Source organism: Kogia breviceps, chromosome 2, assembly GCF_026419965.1.
Source record: "Kogia breviceps isolate mKogBre1 chromosome 2, mKogBre1 haplotype 1, whole genome shotgun sequence".
In the NCBI taxonomy this organism is placed as follows: domain Eukaryota; kingdom Metazoa; phylum Chordata; class Mammalia; order Artiodactyla; family Physeteridae; genus Kogia; species Kogia breviceps.
In genome coordinates, this window is record NC_081311.1 from 178,401,803 (window position 1) to 178,429,280 (window position 27,478).

At 34.6% G+C, this 27,478-nt stretch overlaps 1 protein-coding gene across 2 annotated transcripts in view; it reads left to right on the plus strand.

Moving 5' to 3' along the window:
- SPAG16 (sperm associated antigen 16) overlaps positions 1 to 27,478 on the plus strand; it is an 860,968-nt gene that overhangs the window by 13,615 nt on the left and 819,875 nt on the right. The window contains exons 2-5 of one of the 2 annotated variants that reach the window (XM_059052920.2): positions 1,457 to 1,503; positions 2,667 to 2,762; positions 16,568 to 16,686; positions 22,480 to 22,617. In XM_059052920.2, the coding sequence (XP_058908903.1) occupies positions 1,457 to 1,503; positions 2,667 to 2,762; positions 16,568 to 16,686; positions 22,480 to 22,617 (400 nt within the window). The remainder of the gene's footprint in view (positions 1 to 1,456; positions 1,504 to 2,666; positions 2,763 to 16,567; positions 16,687 to 22,479; positions 22,618 to 27,478) is intronic. The other variant, XM_067027549.1, reaches the window with a different exon arrangement.

The window sequence follows — 27,478 nt, forward strand, 5'->3', positions numbered from 1 at the left end:
CCATTCATCTTAACACTAGATCATGGGAGACTTAGGAGACTTCTCCACAGGTACTCACCTCTTTCCAGAACAGGGAAAATAACAACAAACAATTATATAGTATTTATTATAAGCCAGACACCATTCTAAATGATTTACATATGTTAATTTGTGTTAACAAGAGAGGTAGTATAGTATAGTGAAACCTAAGCTTCTGGGGCTGATTCCCAACTCTGTTAGGTCCTGATTGTGTAACTGCATTTGAGTCCTGATCTGTAAAATAGAGATAATAATAGTTCAGCCTCATTGGTAGAATGAGGATGAAATGAGTTAATACATGTAAAGCCCTTAGGACAGTGCCTAGCTCCTGTTAAATACTATGTGTGTGTTATCAGTTATTATTACAAACAACAGAAGTTGTTATACACACCGTCAGGTTACTCTTGCAGGATGGGATGACAGAGAAATTTCTTATAACCAGCAGCAAAATGAAAACTAGGCTAATCTAATCTTTGATTTTCATAACCACTGCTGTGCACTGAAGTGTTTAATTTTCTACCTTTTAAACTTGGCCTAATAAAGTCTGTGCATTTGAAAAAAAAATGTAAAACCTACCGACCAATCAACAAAATAGCTCAACAAAATAGCATTACTGGCGTATATTTTGATTTCTTTTAAAATTAAATGTTGTCTTGAAGTTTTCATTTGTAATTAGACTAACTTGTAATTTTTGAAGGTTTTAGAGCAATGCTGTTAGAATTTTTTATTAGAATCATTTCTACTGATATTTTAATGCTGATATATCTTGATAATTTATGAACTGCTGAGTTATGATTATTAAGTAGTTTATATTTGCTTAAACATTAGGCTGCCTTTTCTGAGAAGAAAATTTTAAAATTGAGATATGTAAGAAAGAGAGTGGAGGTGTAAATATCTTTTATTGATGAAAACATTGAAATCTATACTTTACTTATATTTAAATCTTAGTGTGCTTTGTTTTTCTCATTCACAATACTTTAAGCCAAATAAAGAAGTCACACTGCCTTGTGAATGACTAAGAAGTTCTGGAAAATTCACTGTGGTTTGAGATGTATTTGAAAATTTACTTGTCATAGTTTTCCTGTCCATCATTTTTCTTATCTCTTTCTAATTTATGTTATGATACCATGTACATTTTTGTAAGCCTTCTTAGAATCAAATTGGAAATCATTAGATAGTAAATAGATTAAAAATATAGTTTTTCATGAGTTTGGGTTGTTTGAATAATAATTTAAAATAACAAGATATTTTGTCTTTAAACATCTATAATTGTAGGCTGTATGAGGAAGAGAAATTTTTAAAAATAGCTTAATTTACATGTATTTACTAACTTGGTGAGATACTTAGATATAATACTGTATTTTTAAGGTTATCTCAATTTTTAAATATAATAATTTTATTCCATTATTTTGAGATTCAAACTTAACAGTACATTTAGAGGTCACCATAACTGAAGCATCTGAAGATGACTATGAATATGAAGAGGTAATTTGTTCATTTTATGTATTCTTTAAATTCATTATAGTCATTCCTGTGAAATATTCATTTTATTTTTTCTTAAAAAATTTGTTTTTCTTAAGTGATGCTACTTTTTCAACTGAATTTAGCTAATCAGCTGGTTAAGAGTGAGGTTTGAAAATTCTATTTAAAAATTTAGATTGGTTAACACATCTGGCTCTTTTGATTTTCTTGTTAATTGTCCTTCAGAGTCAGCTTCTCATCACCTGCCTTGTGGAGCCACACTATAGTCTGTCGTCTCTGTCCAGCAGGTGTTCCCAATCATCCAGTCTAGGTTTCCCAGATTCCTACTACCTAGCTGGAGCTCAGATCCTATGGTTCCCTTCAACTTAGCAATACTTTAGTCTAATATAGTTACTGTCTCAAACTTGTCCTTTAATTCATTGTTCCAAGGGAACCTATCATTACATCTGAGACTTGGAAGGCAGAGTCACTCCAAGATGACAGAAGCTGTGAATGAAACTGTGGAAGCAAGCCTGGCATTTGTGGCCAGGGCAAACAGGAGACAGGACAAACACAGAAGATAGGCTTTGTATTACTACTGGTAAAATGGAGATAATATTAATACATACCACATGAAATGAGTTAATAAATGTAGCAGGCTTAAAGCTGTGATCAGCACATAAGAAGCATGCAATAAGTGTTCACTCTCATTAATGTTATAACTAGAGTCAGTTGCATTCTTCCAAGAGCTTAACATTCAGGCAGTGAGTTTTGTTTTGCTTTTTAATATTAGACATAATTTATTAGATATTTGCAGTTGCTAGTAGTTACGAAAAGTAATGGTGGAGAAAATCTGGGATGCAGAGAGAATGGTAGCATTTAGATGGCCTAACATTCTTTTTTATTTCAGCAGAGTTGTTAGACTACATTTGTCAGTATAGGTAAAAGCAGTTGCCCATAAACTAACCTCAAGTTCATCAGTAGTAACATTGAGTGATGTTTATAAGGAAGTCAGAGGGCTGCCTACTTGTTAGTTTATTTTTCGTAGATCTTCAGAATGACATGGTGTCTTACATAAAGTGTATTTCTTTGATCCTTTGTTTTGTGAGGAAAATTTATTTCTAAAATGAAATAAGGTATTTTTATATTCCTGCTTCTTCCTATTGTTCTCTTTCTCTGTGATTTAGATACCAGATGACAATTATAGCATTCCAGAAGGTGAAGAAGATCTGGCAAAAGCAGTTCAGATGGTCCAAGAACAGGCTACAGATATTCAAATTTTGGTGAGAATTTTGAACAAAACCATAGCCTATAGTTTAACAGTGATACTTTCTACACGAAGTTTTGAAAGTCATTTAAACTATGAAGGGCTTCCCTGGTGGTGCAGTGGTTGAGTCCGCCTGCCAATGCAGGGGACACGGGTTCGTGCCCCAGTCCGGGAAGGTCCCACATGCCACGGAGCTGCTGGACCCGTGAGCCATGGCCACTGAGCCTGCGTGTCCGGAGCCTGTGCTCCACAACGGGAGAGGCCACAGCAGTGAGAGGCCCGCGTACCGCAAAAAACAACAACAACAAAAAAAACAAACTATAAATACTTCACTTACTAGATGCAGCTCTATCACCTGATAGCAGGTCTATCACCTATCATGTTTTTCGTTTCTATTTGTTTATAATCTAACCTTCACTTTTAGTAAGTAGTCATATTTACTTTCCCTTGGATCATTGTTTTCCACATGGTGGTCACTTTTGCATGACTTTGCAACAAATGACACTTTCTCTCAGAGCTCTCTTTAATCTCAATGGAGTTTAAACAAGGATTTTCAGCACTTGTACAGAACTTGGTATTGTATACATATTCTACAGTCTGTTTTGTAAGCATCTGTATTTTCTGTTTTTCATGGAAGTATTTAGATCACAGGAAATGCTTAATATATTATGCTTTATTTCTTGTGAGGCTAATGAACTAATTTCACTAGCAAATATGGTGGGGATGCTTTCTGATTATAATACCACCAATTAACAGTATATAGAATGATGGCATTCCTGTAAAATTGCAAGCTCAATTAAAAATTGACAATGATGATAGCAAAAATATTTTTAAAGTGCTACCAATACTAATTAACACTGAAGTCATACCACTACTAATTAAGAAGGTTGCTTTTCTTCAAAAATGAAACCTTTACTGTGAAATATGAAGGAAATTGTTATACTCTTATTTAGGTGCAGATTTGGCTTCCTCAGTGCAAAATAGTATGTGATAGACTTCACTCCATATTCTGCCCTTTGTCAATCTTTCCATATTTTGCAGATTCCCTTGGTTCAGAAATCTAGTTACTCCTTTCCAAAATATCTGTCCATTCAAAACTGAAAAATGCTGAAGAGGAGGATTTTTTGAATCCAGAATTGATTATATTCTAAGTGGAGGGCTTTAGCTCATAGTAAACTCTATTCTCTAATTTATCCTGTGGATATAGTTCCTTCTAGTAGACGTAAAGTGACGTCTACTATGCAGACTTTATTAGTCTGTTGGATATCTCAATGCAGTAATTTATAGGAAAGTTTTAAAACATAGCATTTTGAACGATGAGCAGTGAAACATATCCGTTGCATTATATGTATTACTCATCATCTTCCTTCTTGCTTTACATCATTAAGTAAAGAAGAATTAAAAAAATACTTTATGTACCACTCATTTATATTGGTACTTGGTAACATAGATATGCCTAACACAGTGCTTGGCACATAGTAGGCACTAAATGAATAGCAGTTAAATAAATGAATGGATAAATGAATCATTGAATGAAAAAATTATGACCAAACTGTAATTGCATCTTTGTATGTGGTATCATGCTAGAAGGTGCTTGTAAATCCAAAGATAAATCCAAGAAGGGCAATTGGTGAATAAATTCAACGTAGTAGCTGTCATATCTTCTGAACCAAATATCAGTAATTCTTCTCTCATCAGTTTTGCAGAAGCTTTCTTTTATCGTAAGCTTGCAAGAGTTAACTTTCTAGATTTATGACATATTTATAGCTTGATTCTCATTTTTTAATATGTTTTTTGAGTTCTTTGGAGGAACAGTGCGATGCAGAAAATTCACAAAAGTTTCCCTTAAGCTTTTAAAATTAAATATGAATTCATTTTATGATAAACATTTCAGTTATGTATTTCTAATTTGGTTTTTGTTTCTATAGTATTTTATCTTCAAAAACTAGCTTTGAGTTGTGCCATGGGCTTTCTTTTTTAAGAATATTTATTGCTTAAGAAACCCACTTCCTTTTGTTATGATTTTATTACATCTGTTTATGAGCAAGATATATTTTCTTCTATGCTAGAGGATAGCAGTAGTCTCAATTGAACAGGGACTTTTAGAAAATTAATTAAAGACTGCAAGTAAAAAAGGTCATCATTACATTAGGAATGTTGAATATAGTTGAAATTATTGAAAAGTTGAAAGTTGGAAATAATGTAAGTAGTTTTATTGGTTAAAAAATTAACAAGGACTATTTATATAAGAGTTGACGTTTAAATGAATTTTTATAATTTTCTTTAAACCTTGATAATATATATGAAAAATCTGAGAATTGATGCATCTTTTATTTCATAAATTTTAAACTTTTTATCCTATAAAATATGTTTCCTTGATAGGTGCAATGTTTCAGAACTCTGAAATAAAATATAGTTTTATCGTATTTAATGTGATTAATGAAAAAACTTAACATAGGAAGTGTTATTAATCTGTAACAAATGTGTGGTTTGGTTGTACTGTCCATTGTTTCTTGAAACTGAAGTCATTTTTCTAAGTATAAATGTAAGTAGAAATAGGAATACAGGCACACACACATACACACACACATTCCTTAGAAATACTTGTATGTAATTTTATGAAAAAAAGTCTACTTATATTCAAGCTGGGTTTTCCCCTCTATTATTGACTTTTTTGGGGGTATTTCTTTAGCTGTTTTGGTTTGTGGTTTTTTTGTTTTGCTAATTTCGGTGGTGCAATATTAAAGGTCCATGTATTGCCATAATAATATAATATTTATAAACTTATAAGTTTGATCTTTAAAGATAACAGTAGCGGAGTACCTAAATCATATAACTGTTATATTTCCTGACACCTTCTCGCCACCTCCTCCTCTAAGAATATAAGGCATTTCTTTGAAATAGTCAGGTGTTTCTGGAGAAGATGAATTGATAACTGAACAAAACTACTATACTGTTTAACATATTAATCAGTAGTTCCCAAAGAATTTTACTCTAAGATATTTTCCTACATATTTATTAAGAATTACTATCAAATATTTTCATATTAAAGTTATGTTCTTATAAGAAAAAAGTAGCTTAGGATTAGTAAGTTTGTATTCCTTTCATTTATTTATTTATTTTTAACATCTTTATTGGACTATAATTGATTTTCAGTGGTGTGTTAGTTTCTGCTTTATAACAAAGTGAATCAGCTATATATTTACATATATCCCCATATCTCCTCCCTCTTGCGTTTCCCTCCCACCCTCCCTATCCCACCCCTCTAGGTGGTCACACAGCAGTAAGCTTATCTCCCTGTGCTATGCGGCTGCTTCTCACTAGCTACCTGTTTTACATTTGGTACTATATATAAGTCCATGCCACTCTCTCACTTTGTCCCAGCGTACCCTTCCCCCTCCTTGTGTCCTCAAGTCCATTCTCTACATCTCTGTCTTTATTCCTGTCCTGTGCCTAGGTTTTTCAGAACCATTTTTTTTTCTTAGATTCCATATATATTTGTTAGCATATGTTATATGTTTTTCTCTTTCTGACTTACTTCACCCTGTATGACAGACTCTAGGTCCATCCACCTCATTACAAATAACTCAGTTTTATTTCTTTCTATGACTGAGTAATATTCCATTGTATATATGTGCCACATCTTCTTTATCCATTCATCTGTCAGTGGACACTTAGGTTGCTTCCATGTCCTGGCTATTGCAAATAGAGCTGCAATGAACATTGTGGTACATGACTCTTTTTGAATTATGGTTTTCTCAGGGTATATGCCCAGTAGTGAGATAGCTGGGTCATATGGTAGTTCTATTTTTAGTTTTTTAAGGAACCTTCATACTGTTCTCCATAGTGTCTTTATCAATTTACATTCCCACCAACAGTGCAAGAGGGTTCCCTTTTCTCCACACCCTCTCCAGCATTTATTGTTTGTAGATGTTTTTGATGATGGCTATTCTGACCACTGTGAGATGATACCTCAGTGTAGTTTTGATTTGCATTTCTCTAAAGGTAAGTGATATTGAGTATTCTTTCATGTGTTTGTTGGCAATCTGTATATTTTCTTTGGAGAAATGTCTATTTAGGCCTTCTGCCCATTTTTGGATTGGGTTGTTTGTTTTTTTGATATTGAGCTACTTGTAAATATTGGATATTAATCCTTTGTCAGTTGCTTCATTTGCAAATATTTTCTCCCATTCTGAGGGTTGTCTTTTCGTCTTGTTTATGGTTTCCTTTGCTATGCAAAAGCTTTTAAGTTTCATTAGGTCCCATTTGTTTATTTTTGTTATTATTTCCAATTCTCTGGGAGGTGGGTCAAAAAGGATCTTGCTGTGATTTATGTCATAGAGTGTTCTGCCTATGTTTTCCTCTAAGAGTTTGATAGTGTCTGCCCTTACATTTAGGTCTTTAATCCATTTGGAGTTTATTTTTGTGTATGGTGCTGGGGAGTGTTCTAATTTCATTCCTTTACATGGGGCTGTCCAGTTTTTCCAGCACCACTTATTGAAGAGGCTGTCTTTTCCTCATTGTATATTCTTGCCTCCTTTATCAAAAATAAGGTGACCATATGTGCATAGGTTTATCTCTGGGATTTCTATCCTGTTCCATTGATCTATATTTCTGTTTTTCTGCAAGTACCATACTGTCTTGATTAGTGTAGCTTTGTAGTACAGCCTGAATTCAGGGAGCCTGATTCCTCCAACTCCGTTTTTCTTTCTCAAGATTGTTTTGGCCTTTTGGGGTCTTTTGTGTTTCCATACAAGTTGTGTAATTTTTTGTTCTAGTTCTGTGATCAATGCCATTGATAGTTTGATAGGGATTACACTGAACCTGTAGATTACTTTGGGTACTATAGTCATTTTCACAATGTTGATTCTTCCAATCCAAGAACATGGTATATCTCTCCATCTGTATCATCTTTAATTTCATTCATCAGTGTCTTATAGTTTTCTGCATACAGGTCTTTTGTCTCCTTAGGTACGTTTATTCTTAGGTGTTGTATTCTTTTTGTTGCAGTGGTAAATGGGAGTGTTTCCTTAATTTCTCTTTCAGATTTTTCATCATTAGTGTATAGGAATGCAAGAGATTTCTGAGCATTAATTTTGTATCCTGCTACATTACCAGAGTCATTGATGAGTTCTAGTAGTTTTCTGATAGAGTCTTAAGGATTCTCTATGTATAGTATCATGTCATCTGCATGTCTCTATATATACTATCATATATAGTATCATGTCTCTATGTATAGTATTATGTATAGTGAGAGTTTTACTTCTTCTTTTCCGATTTGGATTCCTTTTATTTCTTTTTCTTCTATGATTGCTGTGGCTAAAACTTCCAAAAGTATGTTGAATAATAGTGGTGAGAGTGGGCAACCTTGTCTTGTTCCTGATCTTAGTGGAAATGGTTTCAGTTTTTCACCATTGAGAACGATGTCGGCTGTGGGTTTGTCATATATGGCCTTTATTATGTTGAGGAAAGTTCCCTCTATGCCTACTTTCTGGGTTTTTTTTTTATAAATAGGTGTTGAATTTTGTCATAAGCTTTTTCTTCATCTATTGAGATGATCATACGGTTTTTATCCTTCAATTTGTTAATATGGTATATCACATTGATTGATTTGCGTGTATTGAAGAATCCTTGCATTCCTGGGATAAACCCCACTTGATCATGGTGTGTGATCCTTTTAATGTGCTGCTGGGTTCTGTTTGCTAGTATTTTGTTGAGGATTTTTGCATCTATGTTCATCAGTGAAATTGGCCTGTAGTTTTCTTTCTTTGTGACATCTTTGTCTGGTTTTGGTATCTGGTTTTGATGGTGGCCTTGTAGAATGAGTTGGGGAGTGTTCCTCTCTCTGCTCTATTTTGGAAGAGTTTGAGAAGGATATGTGTTAGCTCTTCTCTAAATGTTTGATAGAATTCAGTTGTGAAGCCATCTGGTCCTGGGCTTTTGTTTGTTGGATAATTTTTACTCACAATTTCATTTTCAGTGCTTGTGATTGATCTGTTTATATTTTTTATTTCTTCTTGGTTCAGTCTTGGAAGTTGTGCTTTTCTAAGAATGTGTCCATTTCTTCCACGTTGTCCATTTTATTGGCATATAGTTGATTGTAGTAATCTCTCATGATTCTTTGTATTTCTGCAGTGTTAGCTGTTATTTCTCCTTTTTCATTTCTATTTCAGTTGATTTGAGTCTTCTCTCTTTTTTTCTTGATGAGTGTGGCTAGTGGTTTATCAATTTTGTTTATCTTCTCAAAGAACCAGTTTTTAGTTTTATTGATCTTAGCTACTGTTTCCTTCATTTCATTTTCATTTATTTCTAATCTGATCTTATGATTTCTTTCCTTCTGCTAACTTTGTTTTTTTTTGTTCTTCTTTCTGTAATTGCTTTAGGTGTAAGGTTAGGTTGTTTATTTGAGATGTTTCTTGTTTCTTGAGGTAGGATTTTATTGCTATAAACTTCCCTCTTAGAACTGCTTTTGCTGCATCCCATAGGTTTTGGGTCATCATGTTTTAATTGTCATTTTTTTCTAGGTATTTTTTGATTTCCTTTCTGATTTCTTCAGTGATCTCTTGGTTGTTAAGTAGTGTATTGCTTAGCTTCCATGTGTTTGTATTTTTTACAGATTTTTTTTCTTGTAATTGATATCTAGTCTCATAGCATTGTGGTCAAAAAAGATACTTGATATGATTTCAGTTTTCTTAAATTTACGAAGGCTTGATTTGTGACCCAAGATATGATCTATCCTGGAGAATGTTCCATGAGCACTTGAGAAGAATGTGTATTCTGTTGTTTTTGCATCGAATGTCCTATAAATATCAATTAAGTCCCTCTTGTTTAATGTGTCATTTAAAGCTTGTGTTTCCTTATTTATTTTCATTTTGGTTGATCTGTCCACTGGTGAAAGTGGGGTGTTAAAGTTCCCTACTATGACTGTGTTAATATCCATTTCCCCTTTTATGGCTGTTAGTATTGAGGCGCTCCTGTGTTGGGTGCATAAATATTTATAATCGTTATATCTTCTTCCTGGTTTGATCCCTTGATCATTGTGTAGTGTCCTTCTTTGACTCTTGTAATGGTCTTTATTTTAAAGTGTATTTTGTCTGATATGAGAATTGCTACTCTCCTCCAGCTTCTTTTGCTTTACATTTGCATGGAATATCTTTTTACATCCCCTCACTTTCAGTCTGTATGTGTCCCTAGGTCTGAAGTGGGTCTTTTGAAGACAGCATATATATGAGTCTTGTTTTTATATCCATTCAGTCAGTCTGTGTCTTTTGGTTGGAGCATTTAGTCCATTTACATTTAAGGTTGTTATCAATATGTATGTTCCTATTACCGTTTTCTTAATTGTTTTGGGTTTGTTATTGTAGGTCTTTTCTTCTCTTGTGTTTCCTGCCTAGAGAAGTTCCTTTAGCATTTGTTGTAAAGCTGGTTTGTTGGTGTTGAATTGTCTTACCTTTTGCTAGTCTGTAAAGGTTTTAATTTCTCTCTTGAATCTGAATGAGATCCTTTCTGGGTAGAGTAATCTTGGTTGTAGGTTTTTCCCTTTCATCACTTAAAATATGTCCTGCCACACCCTTCTGCCTTGCAGAGTTTCTGCTGAAAAATCAGCTATTAACCTTATGGGGATTCCCTTGTATGATTTTTGTTGTTTTTCCCTTGCTGCTTTTAATATTATTTCTTTGTATTTATGTTTTGATAGTTTGATTAATATGTGTCTTGGCATGTTTTTCCTTGTTTTTATCCTATATGGGACTCTCTGCACTTCCTGGAGTTGACTATTTCCTTTCCCATATTAGGAACGTTTTCAACTATAATTTCTTCAAATATTTTCTCAGTCCCTTTCTTTTTCACTTCTTCTTCTGGGACCCATATAATTTGAATCTTGGTGTGTTTAATGTTGTCCCTGATTTCTCTGAGACTGTCCTCAAATCTTTTTATTGTTTTTTCTTTATTCTGCTCTGCAGTAGTTATTTCCACTATTTTATCTTCCAGGTCACTTATCCGTTCTTCTGCCTCAGGTATTTTGCTATTGATTCCTTCTAGAGAATTTTAAATTTCATTTATTGTACAATTTATCATTGTTTGTTTGATCTCTAGTTCTTCCAGGTCCTTATGAAACTTTCTTTTTTTGTATTTTCTTCATTCTATTTTCAAGATTTTGGATCACCTTTACTATCATTACTCTGAATTCTTTTTCAGGTAGACTGCCTATGTCCTCTTCATTTGTTTGGTCTGCTGGGTTTTTACCTTGCTCCTTCATCTGCTATGTGTTTCTCTGTCTTCTCATTTTGCTTAACTTACTATGTTAGGGGTCTCCTTTTCACAGGCTGCAGGTTCATAGTCTCCATTGTTTTTGGTGTCTGCCCCCCATGGCTGAGTTTGGTTCAGTGGGTTGTGTAGGCTTCCTGGTGGAGGGCACCTAGTGCCTGTGTTCTGGTGGTTGAGGCTGGATCTTGTCTTTCTGGTGGGCAGGACTACATCTGTTGGTGTGTTTGGGGATGTTTGTGACCTTATTATGATTTTCAGCAGCCTCTCTGCTAATGGGTGGGATTGTGTTCCTGTGTTGCTAGTTGTTTGGCATAGGGTGTCCAGCACTGTGGCTTGCTGGTCATTGAGTGGAGCTGGGTCTTAACATTGAGATGGAGAGCTCTGCGAGAGCTTTTGCTGTTTGATATTACATGGGGCAGGGAGGTCTCTGGTGGATCATTGTCCTGAACTCGGCTCTCCCACCTCAGAGGCACAGGCCTGATACCTGGCCAGAGCACCGAGACCTTGTCAGCCACATGGCTTGGAAGAAAAGGGAGAATAAATGAAAGAAAGAAAGAAAGAATAAAGTAAAATAAAATAAAATAAAGTTTTAAATATAATAAATACTGAAAATAAAAGAAATTTTAAAAGTAATAAAAAAAGGAAAAAAAAGGAAAGAAAGAAAGAAGAGAGCAACCAAACCAAGAAACAAATCCACCAATGATAAAAAGTGCTAAAAACTATACTAAAAAGAAAAAAAAAAAGAAAAGAACCCTAGGACAAATGGTAAAAACAAAGCTATAGACAAAATCAAACAAAGAAGCATACACATGCACAGTCACAAAACGAGAAAAAGGAAAAAAATATATATATTGTTGCTCCCAAAGTCTACTGCCTCAATTTTGGGATGATTCGTTGTCTATTCAGGTATTCCACAGCTGCAGGGTACACCAAGTTGATTGTGGAGATTTAATCTGCTGCTCCTGAGGCTGCTGGGATAGATTTCCCTTTCTCTTCTTTGCTTGCACAGATCCTGGGGTTCAGCTTTGGATTTGGCCCTGCCTGTGCGTGCAGGTCACCTGAGGGCATCTGTTCTTTGCTCAGACAGGATGGGGTTAAAGGAGCAGCTGATTTGGGGGGGCTCTGGCTCACTCAGGCCGGGGGGAGGCAGGGGTACAGATGAGGGGCGAGCCTTCAGCGGCAGAGGCCGGCGTGACATTGCACCAGCCTGAGGCATGCTGTGCGTTCTCTCCGGGAAGTTGTCCCTGGATCACGGGACCCTGGCAGTGGTGTGCTGCACAGGCTCCAGGGAGGGGAGGTGTGGATAGTGACCTGTGCTTGCATGCAGGCTTCTTGGTGGCTGTAGCAGCATCCTTAGCGTCTCATGCCCGTCTCTGGGGTCTGCACTGTTAGCCACGGCTTGCGCCCGTCTCTGGAGCTCCTTTAAGCGGTGCTCTGAATCCCCTCTCCTCGCGCACCAGGAAACAAAGAGGGAAGAAAAAGTCTCTTGTCTCTTCGTCAGCTCCAGACTTTTTCCCGGACTTCTTCGCAGCTAGCTGTGGCGCACTAACCCCCTTCAGGCAGTGTTCATGCAGCCAACCCCAGTCCTCTCCCTGGGATCCGGCCTCCGAAGCCCAAGCCTCAGCTCCCAGCCCCATCCCATCCTGGTGGGTGGGCAGACAAGCCTCTCGGGCTAGTGAGTACCGGTCGGCACTGATCCTCTGCGCGGGAATCTCTCCACTTTGCCTTCCGCACCCCTGTGGCTGTGCTCTCCTCCGTGGCTCCGAAGCTTCCCCCCCACCACCTCCCGTCTCTGCCTGTGAAGGGGCTTCTAGTGTCTGGAAACTTTTCCTTCTTCACAGCTCCTCGCAGTGGTGGAGATCCCGTCCCTATTGTTTTGTCTCTGTTTATTCTTTTTTCTTTTGCCCTACCCAGGTACGTGGGGAGTTTCTTGCCTTTTGGGGAGTCTGAGGTCTTCTGCCAGCATTCAGTAGGTGTTCTTTAGGAGCTGTTCCACATGTAGATGTATTTCTGATGTATTCGTGGGGAGGACGATGTTCTCCACTTGTTACTCTTCTGCCATCTTGAAGGTCTCCTCCTTTTATTTAGACTTTGGTTTCATTAAAGTTCATTTTAAATCTTACATATCATAAATGCTAATGAAATAAATACATAAAATAATTTTCATTCCTTTTATAGGTTCAATGATTAAATCACAATAAAAAGAGCTGTTTGTCATTATTGAGTTCCTAGTCCCTTGATGTACACATTTAACTTCAGTTAAAGAACCAGGCTACTTGTACCCCGAGCCTTGCCTATAGATTCTCCAAACTAGTATCTTTGACTTAATTTGAATTAAAGAGTTGATTCTCAGTAGTCAAAAAAGCAGTTTTCAAAGGAGCTCACTGACTGGAATAGTTCAAACTATATCATGACAGTTTTGATATATGGTCCAGTAATTCTTTGCTATTCAACATTTAATTAATTCTTAAGTCCTGTCTGATTTTGTTCTCAACATATCTCATATCCTTCTCTTTGCTTTCATCCCTTACTTAGTTTCTCTCAGATTCACCTTCTGTCTTCTCTCATCAGAGCTACTGTCATGCTGATGATACTGTGCCTCTTTCTACTTGCATGTAAATGAGGTTTTAAACACAAATTTGAATTTATCACTGCTCTACTTAAATCACCAATGTCTCCATCCTTCCATCTCCCTTGACCTTTGGATGTGCTTTCTGTCTGGCTTTCCAACTCTCTCTTTGGTCCTTTCTCCGTAAGACCTTGAGCTTGAATGGACTGAACTCTCATTCCTTGTCTTTGCCTCTGATGTTTTTCTTGCCTTGAATTTCCTTCCATCCTTCTTCACCCATTGAACTTCCTCTTCTTTTATAAATTCCAACTTAAGAGTCTTTCTTAACAATGCCTTCTTTTACCTACCCAAGACAAGTGAAATATTTTCCACCTTTATCTATCACTTTACCAAGACTATCTCTATTTTTTCACATGGGACACTATTTAGAAACCTCTCTAATTAGAAAATTTCACCTTTATAACTTTCATAGAGAAAACTAAGCAACATGCTAGAGCCACTTTTGTCTCCAACAGATTTCTGGGTCACATGTAGATGGATTTTTAAATAATTCAGCATTTTGTAAAGCGAGGCATATTTGCTAGTTTTTAGAGCCTTGGCTCTTTTTGTCTTTATTCTGAGGTGCTTTATTAACACCATCATTAAATTAGTTTTAAAGCTGTAATGAGAGTTGTATATATTGTATAATTGAGATAAAAATGCAACTTAAAATTACATAAATGTACCTATTGGCTGTATGTACAATGTTCTATGTAGACTTATAAACAGGCTTTTATAATCAAAACTAATCACAAATGGTAGAGCTTCTGTACTGTTATTTGTTTACATGTTTTGTTATTTACTCAACTGGTCTTTCAATTCCTTGAGACAGGGACGGTGTCTTACTCATATTTAATTCCTAGCACTTTTCACACAGTGCCTGGCATATTCAGCAAATATGTGTTAAGTTAATATTATTTGTAAAGATAAAAGAGACATTTATGATCACATTACAGCTTGGAATGTGTGTGTGTGTGTGGGGGGTGGTGTATAATGCTGAAGGACTATAGATTAGATACATAAATATATTGTCAGGATTATAAATCTCAATGTATAAGTAAGAACTATGGCAGTTTAAAGTGGTTGGATTTCTGTTTTGGATGTTTCAAGGTGTGTGTATAAGATGCGTTCAGGAAGAGAAAACATTTATTTGAGAAGGCAGGAATCTTGTGTGTTGCAACCATACACACAAGCATCTTGTAAGCAAGCAGTCCATAGGCATCTTTAGAAACTAGAGTAGGTATAGTCTGTCTTCCCTTTTCTCCTATGTTCCTGATTCCTTCAACTATCATCCTTCTCATCTAAATATCATGTTCAAATTTACTGACCCCAAATCAAAGGTAGTATTTATTAAGTATAATGAATGTTTGCTTTGAGCTATATTATGCCCTTACCTAACAGTTATAAATATAAAATCTTCTACCACAATTCAGTAACTTGATGGATGACAGGCATGCTGTACTCTATTTTGGCATTTCCCATGATGTTTGATATAGGGTCCTACACATAATCGTCATTGTTATATGATATCTTTTTTAATGATCTTAGGAAAGAGAAGTTATTCTGAATGAACTTTAAAAAAATTTTATTTTAAAACCCCATCATTTGTCAGGAATTTTCTGTAGCCCCCTAAATTTTCTTAAGCTCATCACTAATTTGATTGTCACAATAGTCACTAGTAATTAACATCAGCATTAAAGTATTTATAGAACTTTTAAAGTACTTTTTGTAGCAAGAAGGATTCTCTTTCTTTAGTGCATTTCTGTGTAAACATTGTGTGCATTCTTTGTAACCTGGTCTGTAACCATTACCAAGTTGGGAAGGGGAAGTAGGAAGGAAAGTCCATTGCTGGGTTTCTATAGGTGAAAATAGATCTGACTATCCAAATATTCTGCAGTGAGATTACTGAGTTCTTACCAATAAGAAGAAAATGAATGTACTCTGGAGACAATGATGCTGTTGATATTAAGAACCTACCCATTACTTGATTTATTTTGTGATATATGATATGGTAGTTGTAATGACTGTCCTAATTTCATATCTCACTTGCCGAAATATCTCCATTTCTCTAGTTTAAGGATCTCTAAACTTGTTCTCACAAAGATCACATAGAAAATATTTTGTGTTTTGAAGGGCATAAAGTCTCTGTTGCAACTGCTCAACTGTAGTGCAAAAACAGCCACAGACAATATGTAAATAAGTGGGCATGGTGGAGTTCTAATAAACTTTGTTTATGAGAACAGTTAGCTGACCGCTAATCTAGTTGATAGACTTATTCCATTATGAAATAGTAGTACAAGAGCCCTCTATTGCACATGATTTCTTCCATAGTGTTTCTAGAAATCAAGGCACCCAAACCATATTTCTTTTTATAATGATAATAATTAAAATAATTAAATGATCTATACATATTTTTTCTCTTTTAAAATTTGTTATATACTATTTTTAGGTCAAGCTGACCTCCTTATTGTTTTTCAAACAATCCAATCACAGTCTTGCTTGCCTTTGTACTTGCTAATGCTGTATCTGGAACATGACTCTACCTCTTCTCTAGATTTATGTTCAGATGCCGCTTTCTCAATGAAATCTTCCTTCATCACCCTATGTACATAGCAGCCCAGCTCCACACACATATCTGCTCCCTACCTGGCTTTCCCTCGCTTCAACCCTCTGTTTGTACCCCCAGGCACTTAGTACCATCTACCATACTATATATTTTTAATTTAGTTATTCATTTTCTGTCCCCATATTCTTGATTATTAGTTATGAGGACTGAGTCTTGTCTGTTTTCATCACTGTTTTATGCCTAGTGATTAAAATAGTTCCTGGACATAATATTCAACAAAATTCTTTAAAAAATGAATGAATGAATGAATGTAAGGCTTATGTGTACAATTAATCAAAGCTTTGATCTTTTCAAAATAAGTAATTACACGTTTAAATTTTAGGAGCAGAAAACAGTCCTTTCTTCAAAGCATGCAGTACCTGAAGCAGTAGAAGACTTTCTCTGCAATTTCCTGATCCAAATGGGAATGACCAGAACTCTTGATTGCTTTCAGTCTGAGTGGTAAATAGTTCTCTAGAAATACTAACATTATTTAGCATGTGTACTTTTAATCATCTTAAAAGACTTTGAGTGACTTGGCTTATGTAAAATGAATGAACTGGATAGAAATTTTTCCCATCACCACCACTGAAACCACAACACACATACACACACAATCAGGATATCAATTTCAAAGAAATTTGTAATAAATATCTTTCCTAAATATACAAATTTCGGTGATTTTCAAGAATCAATAAAACAGAATGTCTCCTGTAGTTATATAATACAAAGCTATTTGATAAAATATTTTTAAAATGTCTTTTGAATAATTATAAGGGTAAAATTTCCTGTATTAAGACATCCTACTAACAGTACTACTTTGCTTGTTTTACTTAGAGTGTAATGGCCTGCTTTTCTCTACTCACACAACTAATTTTTTTTCTACAAATATCCCTTCATTTAGAAGTAAATGGAATTACATTGTCAAATGATACCTTTTTCTTGTTATAATGGAAAACTTAATAACTTATTGGTTATGAAAATCAGCAGGGATACTGTCTTTATTCCTTTGCTATAGTGGTAATGTCACCAGGGACATTTTCAGAGTCCTAACATTTGTTAACAAAATATTATTAAATAATTGGATAATAAAGTGTTTGATTTTTAAAAGCCACTGATATTATAGAAAGAAGGAATGATATGATATCTAAAGTTGTTTATAGTGTTTTGGAGTTCAATCCTAATTTTAAATATAGGTACTACAATTTGTAATTTCTACTAATCCAACTTTGATTTAATTTTTATATTCTGCTTTTTTTCGTTCTCATCTACAGAGACCATGCACACAGAAGAAATCAGTTTCATTATTTTAAATTGCATGTCTAATGTTAATAAATTTAACTAGTAGAACCATTTTTGATCAATATGATTTAGGAAAAAGAACAAGTTTGATGGTAGAAAAATAATACTCTTCCTATTGAATCTGGAGGTTGTGTGAATAATTTTTGTAAAAATGTCCCTAAGAAATAATTACAAATGTATTAGAAAATACATTCTTATAAAAGTAGGTAGATGGTTAATTTGCAGTACTAATGAAAGATTTTTTTCTTCTAAAGATATTCATTAGGACATATAGTGCTTACATGTTTGGCCAGTCCAAAGTATGAAATGATCCCCTTCGAGAAACTTGGAACCAAGTATGCTCTTAATTAGGTGCTTGTTGCCATATTATCCTTTTAGATTTAGCAATTTGAATTGAGATGAAATTTCAGGAAAGTACAATATTATTAAGATTTATAGAACCCCTAAGTAAGCATTCCATTTAGCATAATATTATAATCATAATGTAAAATTTGTATAAATAACTTTTCATTATATGGGCTTAGTAATACTGTGGTTCAAATTATTTTATTCTTATCCCTAGCCGCCAGTTTGTAATGAGATAACAAATTATTTGTAATGAGATTATACTGTATTGGATATTTTTATTTCAAATGAAACATTTTTCACTTTGATCAGAAACCTTTACTTATTATGCATAGTAAGACTGTAGGAATATTATATATATTATTTTTATAATTTCTTATTATAGAGAAAAACACTTGTAATATATCATTGCTGTAAATTCATTTAATTTTACAAAAGGTGGTGAAGCAAGGTTTCTCTATTGTTGGTTTGTAAAAAAAAAAAAAAACAACCCACAAAAAACAAACAAAAACTCCAAAAACCAGAAAACCTGGGCAGTAAAATTTGACTTACGTTCTTTCATTCCTCAAACAGTAATTGCAGTAAATCCATTGAATCTGGGGTCAGCAAACTAAGGCTCTGGGGCCAAATCTAACATGCCTCCTGTTTTGGTAAATAAAATTTTATTGGAACACAGCCATGACCTATCTTTTAGGTATTGTCTATTTGTCTGTGGTTGCTTTCACACTATTATATATAATGGCAAAGTTAATTAGTCACAGCAGAGACCATATGGCCCAGAAACCCTTTCTTTTTTTCCTCCAAATTCTAAATATTTATTTTCTGACCGTTAACACACACAGAAACGATTATACATATTCATAATATTCTATGAACCACAAAAAGTCTGCACTGTGGGTTTAGTCAATGATATTTTTATGACTCTTTAGAAGTGCTCTGTGGACAATTATAATTTCCCTGGGGGCAAAATTAAAGAAAGGGTTACAATGGAGAAATTATGGTAGTGCATTTTATGTACGCTTACGGAGCATATGTCAACCATCTCCTTTCCTCCACTGGATTGTTTTGCTGGCTGTTAACAAGGTCAGGACTCATGCGAAATGTACATTCTTGCTCTTTTCCTTTTCCTCTTATTATCTCCAACTCACTCCAACTCTTCTTCCCTTTACAGCCAAATGTTTTGAAAACAGGCTCTTTATTTTCTTTCTTTCTTTACTCTTTTACATCCTTGGTTCTCTCCAGTTTGGCTTCTGTTCCTACCATTCTACTGAATGTTGGATGGTAGTAAAAATGCCATCAAACGTAATAGTGCAATTATTTATAATATTTAATTGCTATTTTATTTTTTTCTTAATTTTAGAAGAAATTATAAATTAGTATATTCCTTTAATTTTCACAAAACGGTAAATATTGCTGCTTTTATCCAATAAAATTACTCAAATGTGGGTAGTTCAGGTAAAACTTTTACCACATATTAATTTATTTACATAGCATTTATTTTAGTGGCCTTCATACCACTTTTTCTTCTTCTTGAAATACTTTCTTTAGTGATTATTTTTCTGCATTAAATAAAGCAAGTTGCTGAAAACCAATTTTATGGTCAGAAAAACTTTATGGTCCAATACTTCAGTCAATCCTTATGTCTTCTCTTTTGAGATAAGTATAAACCACATTCCAAATATTCATAGAAAAGTGATTTTATGCTTAAATGGTTATCTATTGGTTGTTTTGTAAGTTGTAGCAAATATCATTTAATATTGATTCAATTATCTTAAACTTTTAGATATTTTACAGGGGTTTTCTTGCTGTTTCTTGCTGTATAAGATATATATGTAGCACAAAACATATGACTATAATGTGTAATATATTAATAAAGTTAAGATTTAAAATATGAAAATGCTGAAAATTAAACGTTTTTAAACTAATGTTGAGCTCATCTACAGCAAGCTTTGTAGGGATTTCTTTGTTAATAACTATATTACTTGAAATGTTTTTCTATGCTCTGGTTGTTTTTAATTTAAATTTATTAATTGCTACATATAATGATTAAAATTGTACTTATTTACAGATTTATAAATGATTTTCTGATGTTCCTTCTTATTTCACTGAGAAAATGGAAGTTCCACAACTCTTGCTTCCTCTCTACCAACCTGCCACCTCTGTTGTCAGCATTCTCCCTCTCTCCTGTCACAGTGGCTGAGCCATCCACTGTCATCTGAGGCCAGCTCTCCTCTACTGGATCCCAGCGTCTCTCACCTACTCAAGCACATGACTCCTGCAATTGTCCCCTCTCTTTCCTGCACTGTAAACTTTTTCCTTCTCTGCTGAATCACTCACATAAGCATAGAGATGTACAATAATATGTCATATATTTAAAAATAGAAGAAAACAAAACACCCTGGACTCCACTTGCTCTTCTAGGTTCATCTTGATTTCCTGGGCTCTGCTTTATAGCTTATCTCCTTGAAAGATTTTGTTGCTACTTCCTCATTTCCTACTCTCTCATTCCTACTCTAGTTCCACTTTCATCTCCATGACTCTACTGAAACTTTTTTCAGTGACTTCACATTGCCAAATTTAGTGATCTATCCTCAGTACTCCTCCTGTTCATTCTCCTTGCATCATTTGTCACTGTTACCCATTTCTTATTTCTTTCAACACTTTCTTTACTTGGTCCATGACCCAAGCACTCTTCTATTCTTTCACTACTTCACTGCCCCCTCTCTTTCTTAGTCTCTATTTCGTAGTATTTCCTTCTCTTCCCAATCTTGAAACAGTCCTAGATCTTCCTTACTTCTCTCTTTACATTCACTTCCTAACTGGCCTCTTCCAATCTTGTGACTTGAAAGTGTATCTATTTACTGATCATTCCCAAATTTAAACTGCATGTCCTTTTTCCCTGAACTCTGGACATGTACTTACAATGTTCATTTTCACTTAATTGCCCAGCAGACATATTGCACTTAACATGGATAGACACAGTTCCTTGATTTCTCTAAGCACCCAATTCCTACTGCATTTGTCCCCACTTCACTAAATGTTTGTCTGTTGCTCAGCCCAAATCCTTGGAGTCATCCTTGACTTTTCTTTTTTGATCTCCTGTAGGAGAATCCTGTTGGCTCCACCTTTACAGCATGTCCAGAAGGTACCCATTCCTCACAATCTTTACTGTTAACCAACCTTGTCTAAGCCACCAATCTTTCTCTCCTGAACTATTGCAGCAGCCTCCTAACTAGACTCTGGTTCTACTCTTGCTTCTCTAGAGTCAGTTTCTTCAAACAGATGCCAGACTAATCTTTTTAAAACATAAGTCTGATCAGCGTCACTTGTCTCTTAAAGCATTCCGATGGCTTCTGATTCAGGGTAAAGTCACATTCCTCTTTTTTGGCTCCCTGCCATCTTCCTGACTTATCTCTCACCATTCTCTTTCCTGCTCACTTAGTTGGCTCTGTTTCCAAATACTACAGATGTACTGGCTTTTTGCTTTATATTGTATATGTCAAACACCTCCTTGTCTCAGGGCCTTTACATTTACTTTTCTATCAGCCAAGAATGCTCCTCTCCCACATATCCACATGGCTTAGTCTCTCATTTCCTTCAGTTCCCTGCTCAAATATCACTTTCTCAGTTATACTTTCTCTAGCCACCATATATAAAATATCACAAACACCCCCCATCATTCTCTACTTCAGTCTTTCTGTTTCTCTTATCTTGCTTTATTTTACTTCATAGAATATATCACCATCCACACTAGAATGGAAACTCCATTGGATAGGTAGGGACTTGGACATTTTTGTTAATTTCACCAGCGTCTGGACTAGTGCCTGGAGCATAGGAGATGTTCACTTATATGTTATGCACCATGATGATATTAGTACTTAGCAATTCATTAATATTTTATTTTAAAAATATCTTATGAATATTGACATTTTAAATTTAAAAAGTTATATTGCAACTTATCACTATAAACATTCCCTAAGACTTAACTTTTTGGGCTTCCCTGGTGACGCAGTGGTTAAGAATCTGCCTGCCAATGCAGGAGACATGGGTTCGAGCCCTGGTCTGGGAAGATCCCACATGCCGTGGAGCAGCTAAGCCCGAGTGCCGCGACTACTGAAGCCCACGTGCCTAAAGCCCGTGTTCTGCAACAAGAGCAGCAAGAGAAACCACAATGAAAAGCCCGCACATCGCAACGGAGAGTAGCCCCCTCTTGTCGCATCTAGAGAAAGCCCATGTGCAGCAACGAAGACCCGATGCAGCCATAAATAAATAAATAAATATTTTAAAAGTGATTTAATTTTTTTCTTTTTTTTTTTTTTTTTTTTTTTTTTGGTGGTACGCGGTCCTCTCGCTGCTGTGGCCTCTCCCATTGCGGAGCACAGGCTCCGGACGCGCAGGCTCAGCGGCCACGGCTCACTCACGGGCCCAGCCGCTCCGCGGCATGTGAAATCTTCCCGGACGGGGGCACGAACCCGTGTCCCCTGGCAGGCGGATTCTCAACCACTGCGCCACCTGGGAAGCCCTGATTTAACTTTTTGAAATGTACATAAATTAAGCCAATGTAGTAGAAAGAAACAATATAAAGTCTTTTGTTTGATTTTATCCTAGGTATGAGTTAATACAGAAGGGAGTAACTGAACTTAGAGGTGGTGGGCATGTTCCAGATGTCTACACCCAGAATATGCTTTTAGAAAATGAGAACAAAATTTTGAAGAAAGACTTGAAGCACTATAAACAAGCAGCTGAGTATGTTATTTTTTAATGACTTTTTTTTTTTTTTTTGGACTAAAGTAAGGCATTGAATCAGCTAATAGGTGGATGGTGGTTAATGCAACAGAGCTTTAACTCTGGAGAAATGAATTATATGTCAATTCTAGTTGGAAAGAATATGAAAGGCTTCACCAGCAAATTAATTGAACAGATGAGCAGAACACTCACAAGTATAATTTACCAACAAGAGTGGAATGCAGGGGGTTGTGCAGGAGGTTGTTAATTTGTTATGTAACATTCGCTTCCTTATGTATTTTGATAGTCTTATCATGGCTTGTGGAAATCTTCCCTTATGAGGGTAAGCTAATTTCTGAAATAATAATAAAATTATAGAAGGCTAGAGGAAGGAAGGAGCTAGTGTATTCTTAGTAGAGCAATTTCAGTATTTAAAGGTTGCCCAAAGAAAGCTGTTATTTTGTAATTTCGTAGCATGAATTTATGCACAGAAGAGAAACGTAACAGAAACCAAATATCTCTGCATGTTTCTTTCTTTCTAAATTAATGAAAGCCATGCAGTTTTTGGCAAACAAATTTAGATAAATGGGCAGTGTTATTCTGGCAAAGACAAATATGTGAATATGTTGACTTGGGGTGAACATACTCATCTAAGACAATGTTAGATGAAAAATCAATGCTTAGATATGGAGTAGAGTTTATGCTTTGTTCATTAATTTTTATTAAACATTTGAAGAGGGGCTTTCTCTGTTAAAGAATCATATTAAAACAAAAATTAGATAAACAGAACTACCATAAAGGAACATAGTATTTCTAAGATCTTTGTAAAAAACTTTAATGTAAAGAAATGAGACTGTATTGCCAGGTGAAGGAAACATTTAAAATAAGCTCCTGATTTTGAAAGGTGGTGGTAAATAAATGATAATTTGTACGATTGTTTATTCAGTTATTATGTGCACTTATAGAAATGTATTTTGCAAGTTATACAACTTTCATATTATCTATGGATGTTCTATTTGGGATTTTTCATTTTAGATGGAAGTGTATGATGATCCACAGAATGATAGTACTAGAACCAGCATCCTCTCTATCCTCAGTTCCATTTCTCAGAAGTGGTTTGCACTCTTGGCCCTGACACTCACTGTGATTTTGTATAGACACCTAATGGATGCACTGGGAATTTGACACAGCAAATTTTTCAGAGTGCTGCCTGGCATACTGTTTCAGTTCCTGAGCTCCTTTGAATTATTGCTTGAGTTTGCTAATTTCTTTTGAATAGGTAGAGCCTCTTTCTGCAATGAGTTTTGCCCCAGTGCTATGAAATTATCATTTTTATTACTGGTTGTTTATTGAATATTATATTTAATAACTAAAATAAAAACCATATAAACTGTTGCCCATGCAAATTATTAACTTAATGTTAAAAGAAACCATGATTCAAATAGATATCACTCAAATGAAATCTGTCTCGTTCATGTTTACTAAAATATCAGATTACTAAATGTTTTTAAAATTTACTGTATTTACTAAAATATAGTTTTAGTTTCAGTGGGCTTATGGTATCTCTCAAATCTATCTTACTTGATATAATTAAACTTATACAAATTAGAAAAGGAAAATATTTATTTAGTTTAATCTACCTGACTTGGGAAATTTGAAGGAAAGCTGCTTGACCCTTAGTAAATGCCTAATATTTATATCATTGAATGAATATTAAGCAAATTGTGCTTCACAGCCCCTTTTGATGAAGGATGTCCCTGTGGCCTAATTTTGTTGGATACATTCCCAGAAAATGGAGACTGAAATTTTGTAAAGAATTCCAAAAACTACCTCTGTCATGCTACAAGTTTGCCCCAAATTGTAAGTTTCATCACACAGGTTTTTCAATTTGACTTGTGAGGCTATTTTCTCAGTAGGAATTAGTGATAAACATGGGATTCCCTTTAAGGAATTTACATTAAAGTTTTCTTTTTTCGGATTAAGGCTGTTTCTAAAAGCAAGATAAATCTAGATGTCAATTACTTTTCTAATAATAATATTTAATACATAAAGAGTCAGGTTACAGATGTATTATATATTATCTTGATTAAACTGGTAGCATTCAGTGATGAATCTAGAAAAATCACTGAAATCATACAGGTGTAAGCTTATTATTTATCTAGGGAAGATTTGCCATGGAAAGAGTACTGAACTTAAAGTTCAAATACCTAGCTTCCAATATTCTGCTACTTATTAACTCAGTTTCCTTATTGTGATACTGGGAATAATTATGCATAATATTATTAACTCCTAGGGAGTGATGTGATAACTAAATAAGACAATCTATATTAAAGAGCTGTGTAAATCACAAAGTGCTGTGAAAATGTCAGCTATTATTATCAATATCTCTAAAGGCTGTCATCCCTAGATTTTAAAAAATTATCATATCATTATTGAAATTCAGCAATGATGAAGCATGAAGAAAGGGATGGAAAGGGAAAATATTTCACTATAAAATATCTGAATTGCTATAATTACAAAAGAAATTGTCTTTTTCTCTGCTGTAAGCAATGCCTATTTTAGAACTGAGGCTTTCCCTATATTTTCTGCAAATGTAGATTATCTTCTAAAATATAAAATTTGGTGTATGGTGTATCTGAATGTTTCGTGATGGGTATTAACCAGACTTATTTTGATTATTTTGCAATATATACAAACATACATCCAATCAGTATGTTGTACATCTGAAACTGATATAATGTTACATGTCAATTAAATCTTGTTAAAAAAAAGGTTGGGAAAAACTGCTTGGAAAATTTCTTTATGGATGTTTGTAAGGGAAAAACAGATTAAAAAGATTTAAAAAGATTTATAGTTACATTAAATATATTATTGGGTTGGCCAAAAATTTTGTTCAGAACATCTTACGGCAAAACCTGAGTGAAGTTTTTGACCAACCTAATACATACTAGATACTGGAGAGGAATGATATAAGTAGTAGTTTGACATTCTTTCTTGGAAATATAGGATATATTATAGAATATATTATAATATATAATATAATATAATACATAATAATATAATATATGATATATAATATGTAATATATATATAATATGCAATATATAATATATAATATATATAATATAATATATATTATATAATACATACTAGATACTGGAGAGGAATGATATAAGTAGTAGTTTGACATTCTTTCTTGGAAATATAGAATATATTATAATATATAATATTATATAATATGTAAAATAATATATAAAAATAATATAATATATAGTATAATATAGCATATAAAATATATATTATATTACATATTATATTACTTTATATATATTATTATATATTATATATAATATATATAATATATAATAGAATATATAATAGAGTATAACTGTACTTTTATATTGAAATGTAGACCAGTTGTTATTTTAAATTCAGAGGTCTAGAATTTAAGTGACCTCTCATATTTGCAGAGAACTGTTAGTTGAATGAAGACTAAAAAACATCACTTAGCGTTATCTTTTACAGTTAAGACACTATTTCATAAACCTTGTTTTATTTGGTAGTTGACTTGCCACAATATTCACCTCAATCCGAGGTACATAAAAACAATTATGGGTTTTATAATTAGAAACCTATTTGCTTGATTTTGTTCCGTATCTTGACTAGCATATTATGTCTTCTGCTAAGAATATAGACTGCGAATATTGTCAACTGGATGGCTTACTCTTAAAATCATCATTGTATAATACTTGTACTTAACATCATGTAATCTGGCTTTCATCCTCCCTATTCTACTCTAGTGTACAACATTCTGTTTCATTCTTTAAAAAAAATTTTTTTTTAACATCTTTATTGGAGTATAATTGCTTTACAATAGTATGTTAGTTTCTGCTTTATAACAAAGTGAATCAGTTATACATATACATATGTTCCCATATCCCCTCCCTCTTGTGTCTCCCTCCCACCCTCCCTATCCCACCCCTCTAGGTTGACACAAAGCACCTAGCTGATCTCCCTGTGCTATACGACTGCTTCCCACTAGCTATCCACCCTACATTTGGTAGTGTATGTGTCCGTGCCACTCTCTCACTTAGTCACAGCTTACCCTTTCCTCTCTGCATATCCTCAAGTCCATTCTCTAGTAGGTCTGTGTCTTTATTCCTGTCTTACCCCTAGGTTCTTCATGACCTTTTTTTTTTTTCTTAGATTCCATATATATGTGTTAGCATGCAGCTTGTACTGCTGGTGGGAATGTAAATTGATACAGCCACTATGGAGAACAGTATGGAGGTTCCTTAAAAAACTACAAATAGAACTACCATATGATCCAGCAATCCCACTACTGGGCATATACCCTGAGAAAACCATAATTCAAAAAGAGTCATGTACCAAAATGTTCATTGCAACTCTATTTACAATAGCCAGGAGATGGAAGCAACCTAAGTGTCCATCATCAGATGAATGGATAAAGAAGATGTGGCACATATATACAATGGAATATTACTCAGCCATAAAAAGAAAGGAAATTGAGTTATTTGTAGTGAGGTGGATGGACCTAGAGTCTATCATACAGAGTGAAGTAAGTCAGAAAGAGAAAAACATCCTGTTTCATTCTTGTCCTCTCTCAGCTTCTGTGAGAACATGCTGTTCTGCCTCTAATTCTACCTCATAGACATGCTTACCTACATACTGGTTAAGCTCTCTAAGCCTGTGCTGTGCAGTAAGATCACCACTAACTACATGTGGATGTTGACAGAATGTGTTGAATCAGGTGGTGGTAGGCGCTATGCAGAAAAAGAACACAAGTAAAGGAGACAGAAATAAATGAGGTGCTGTTTTTTACAGTGTAGTGAGGGAAGTCCTCTCAGATATCTTAAGAAAC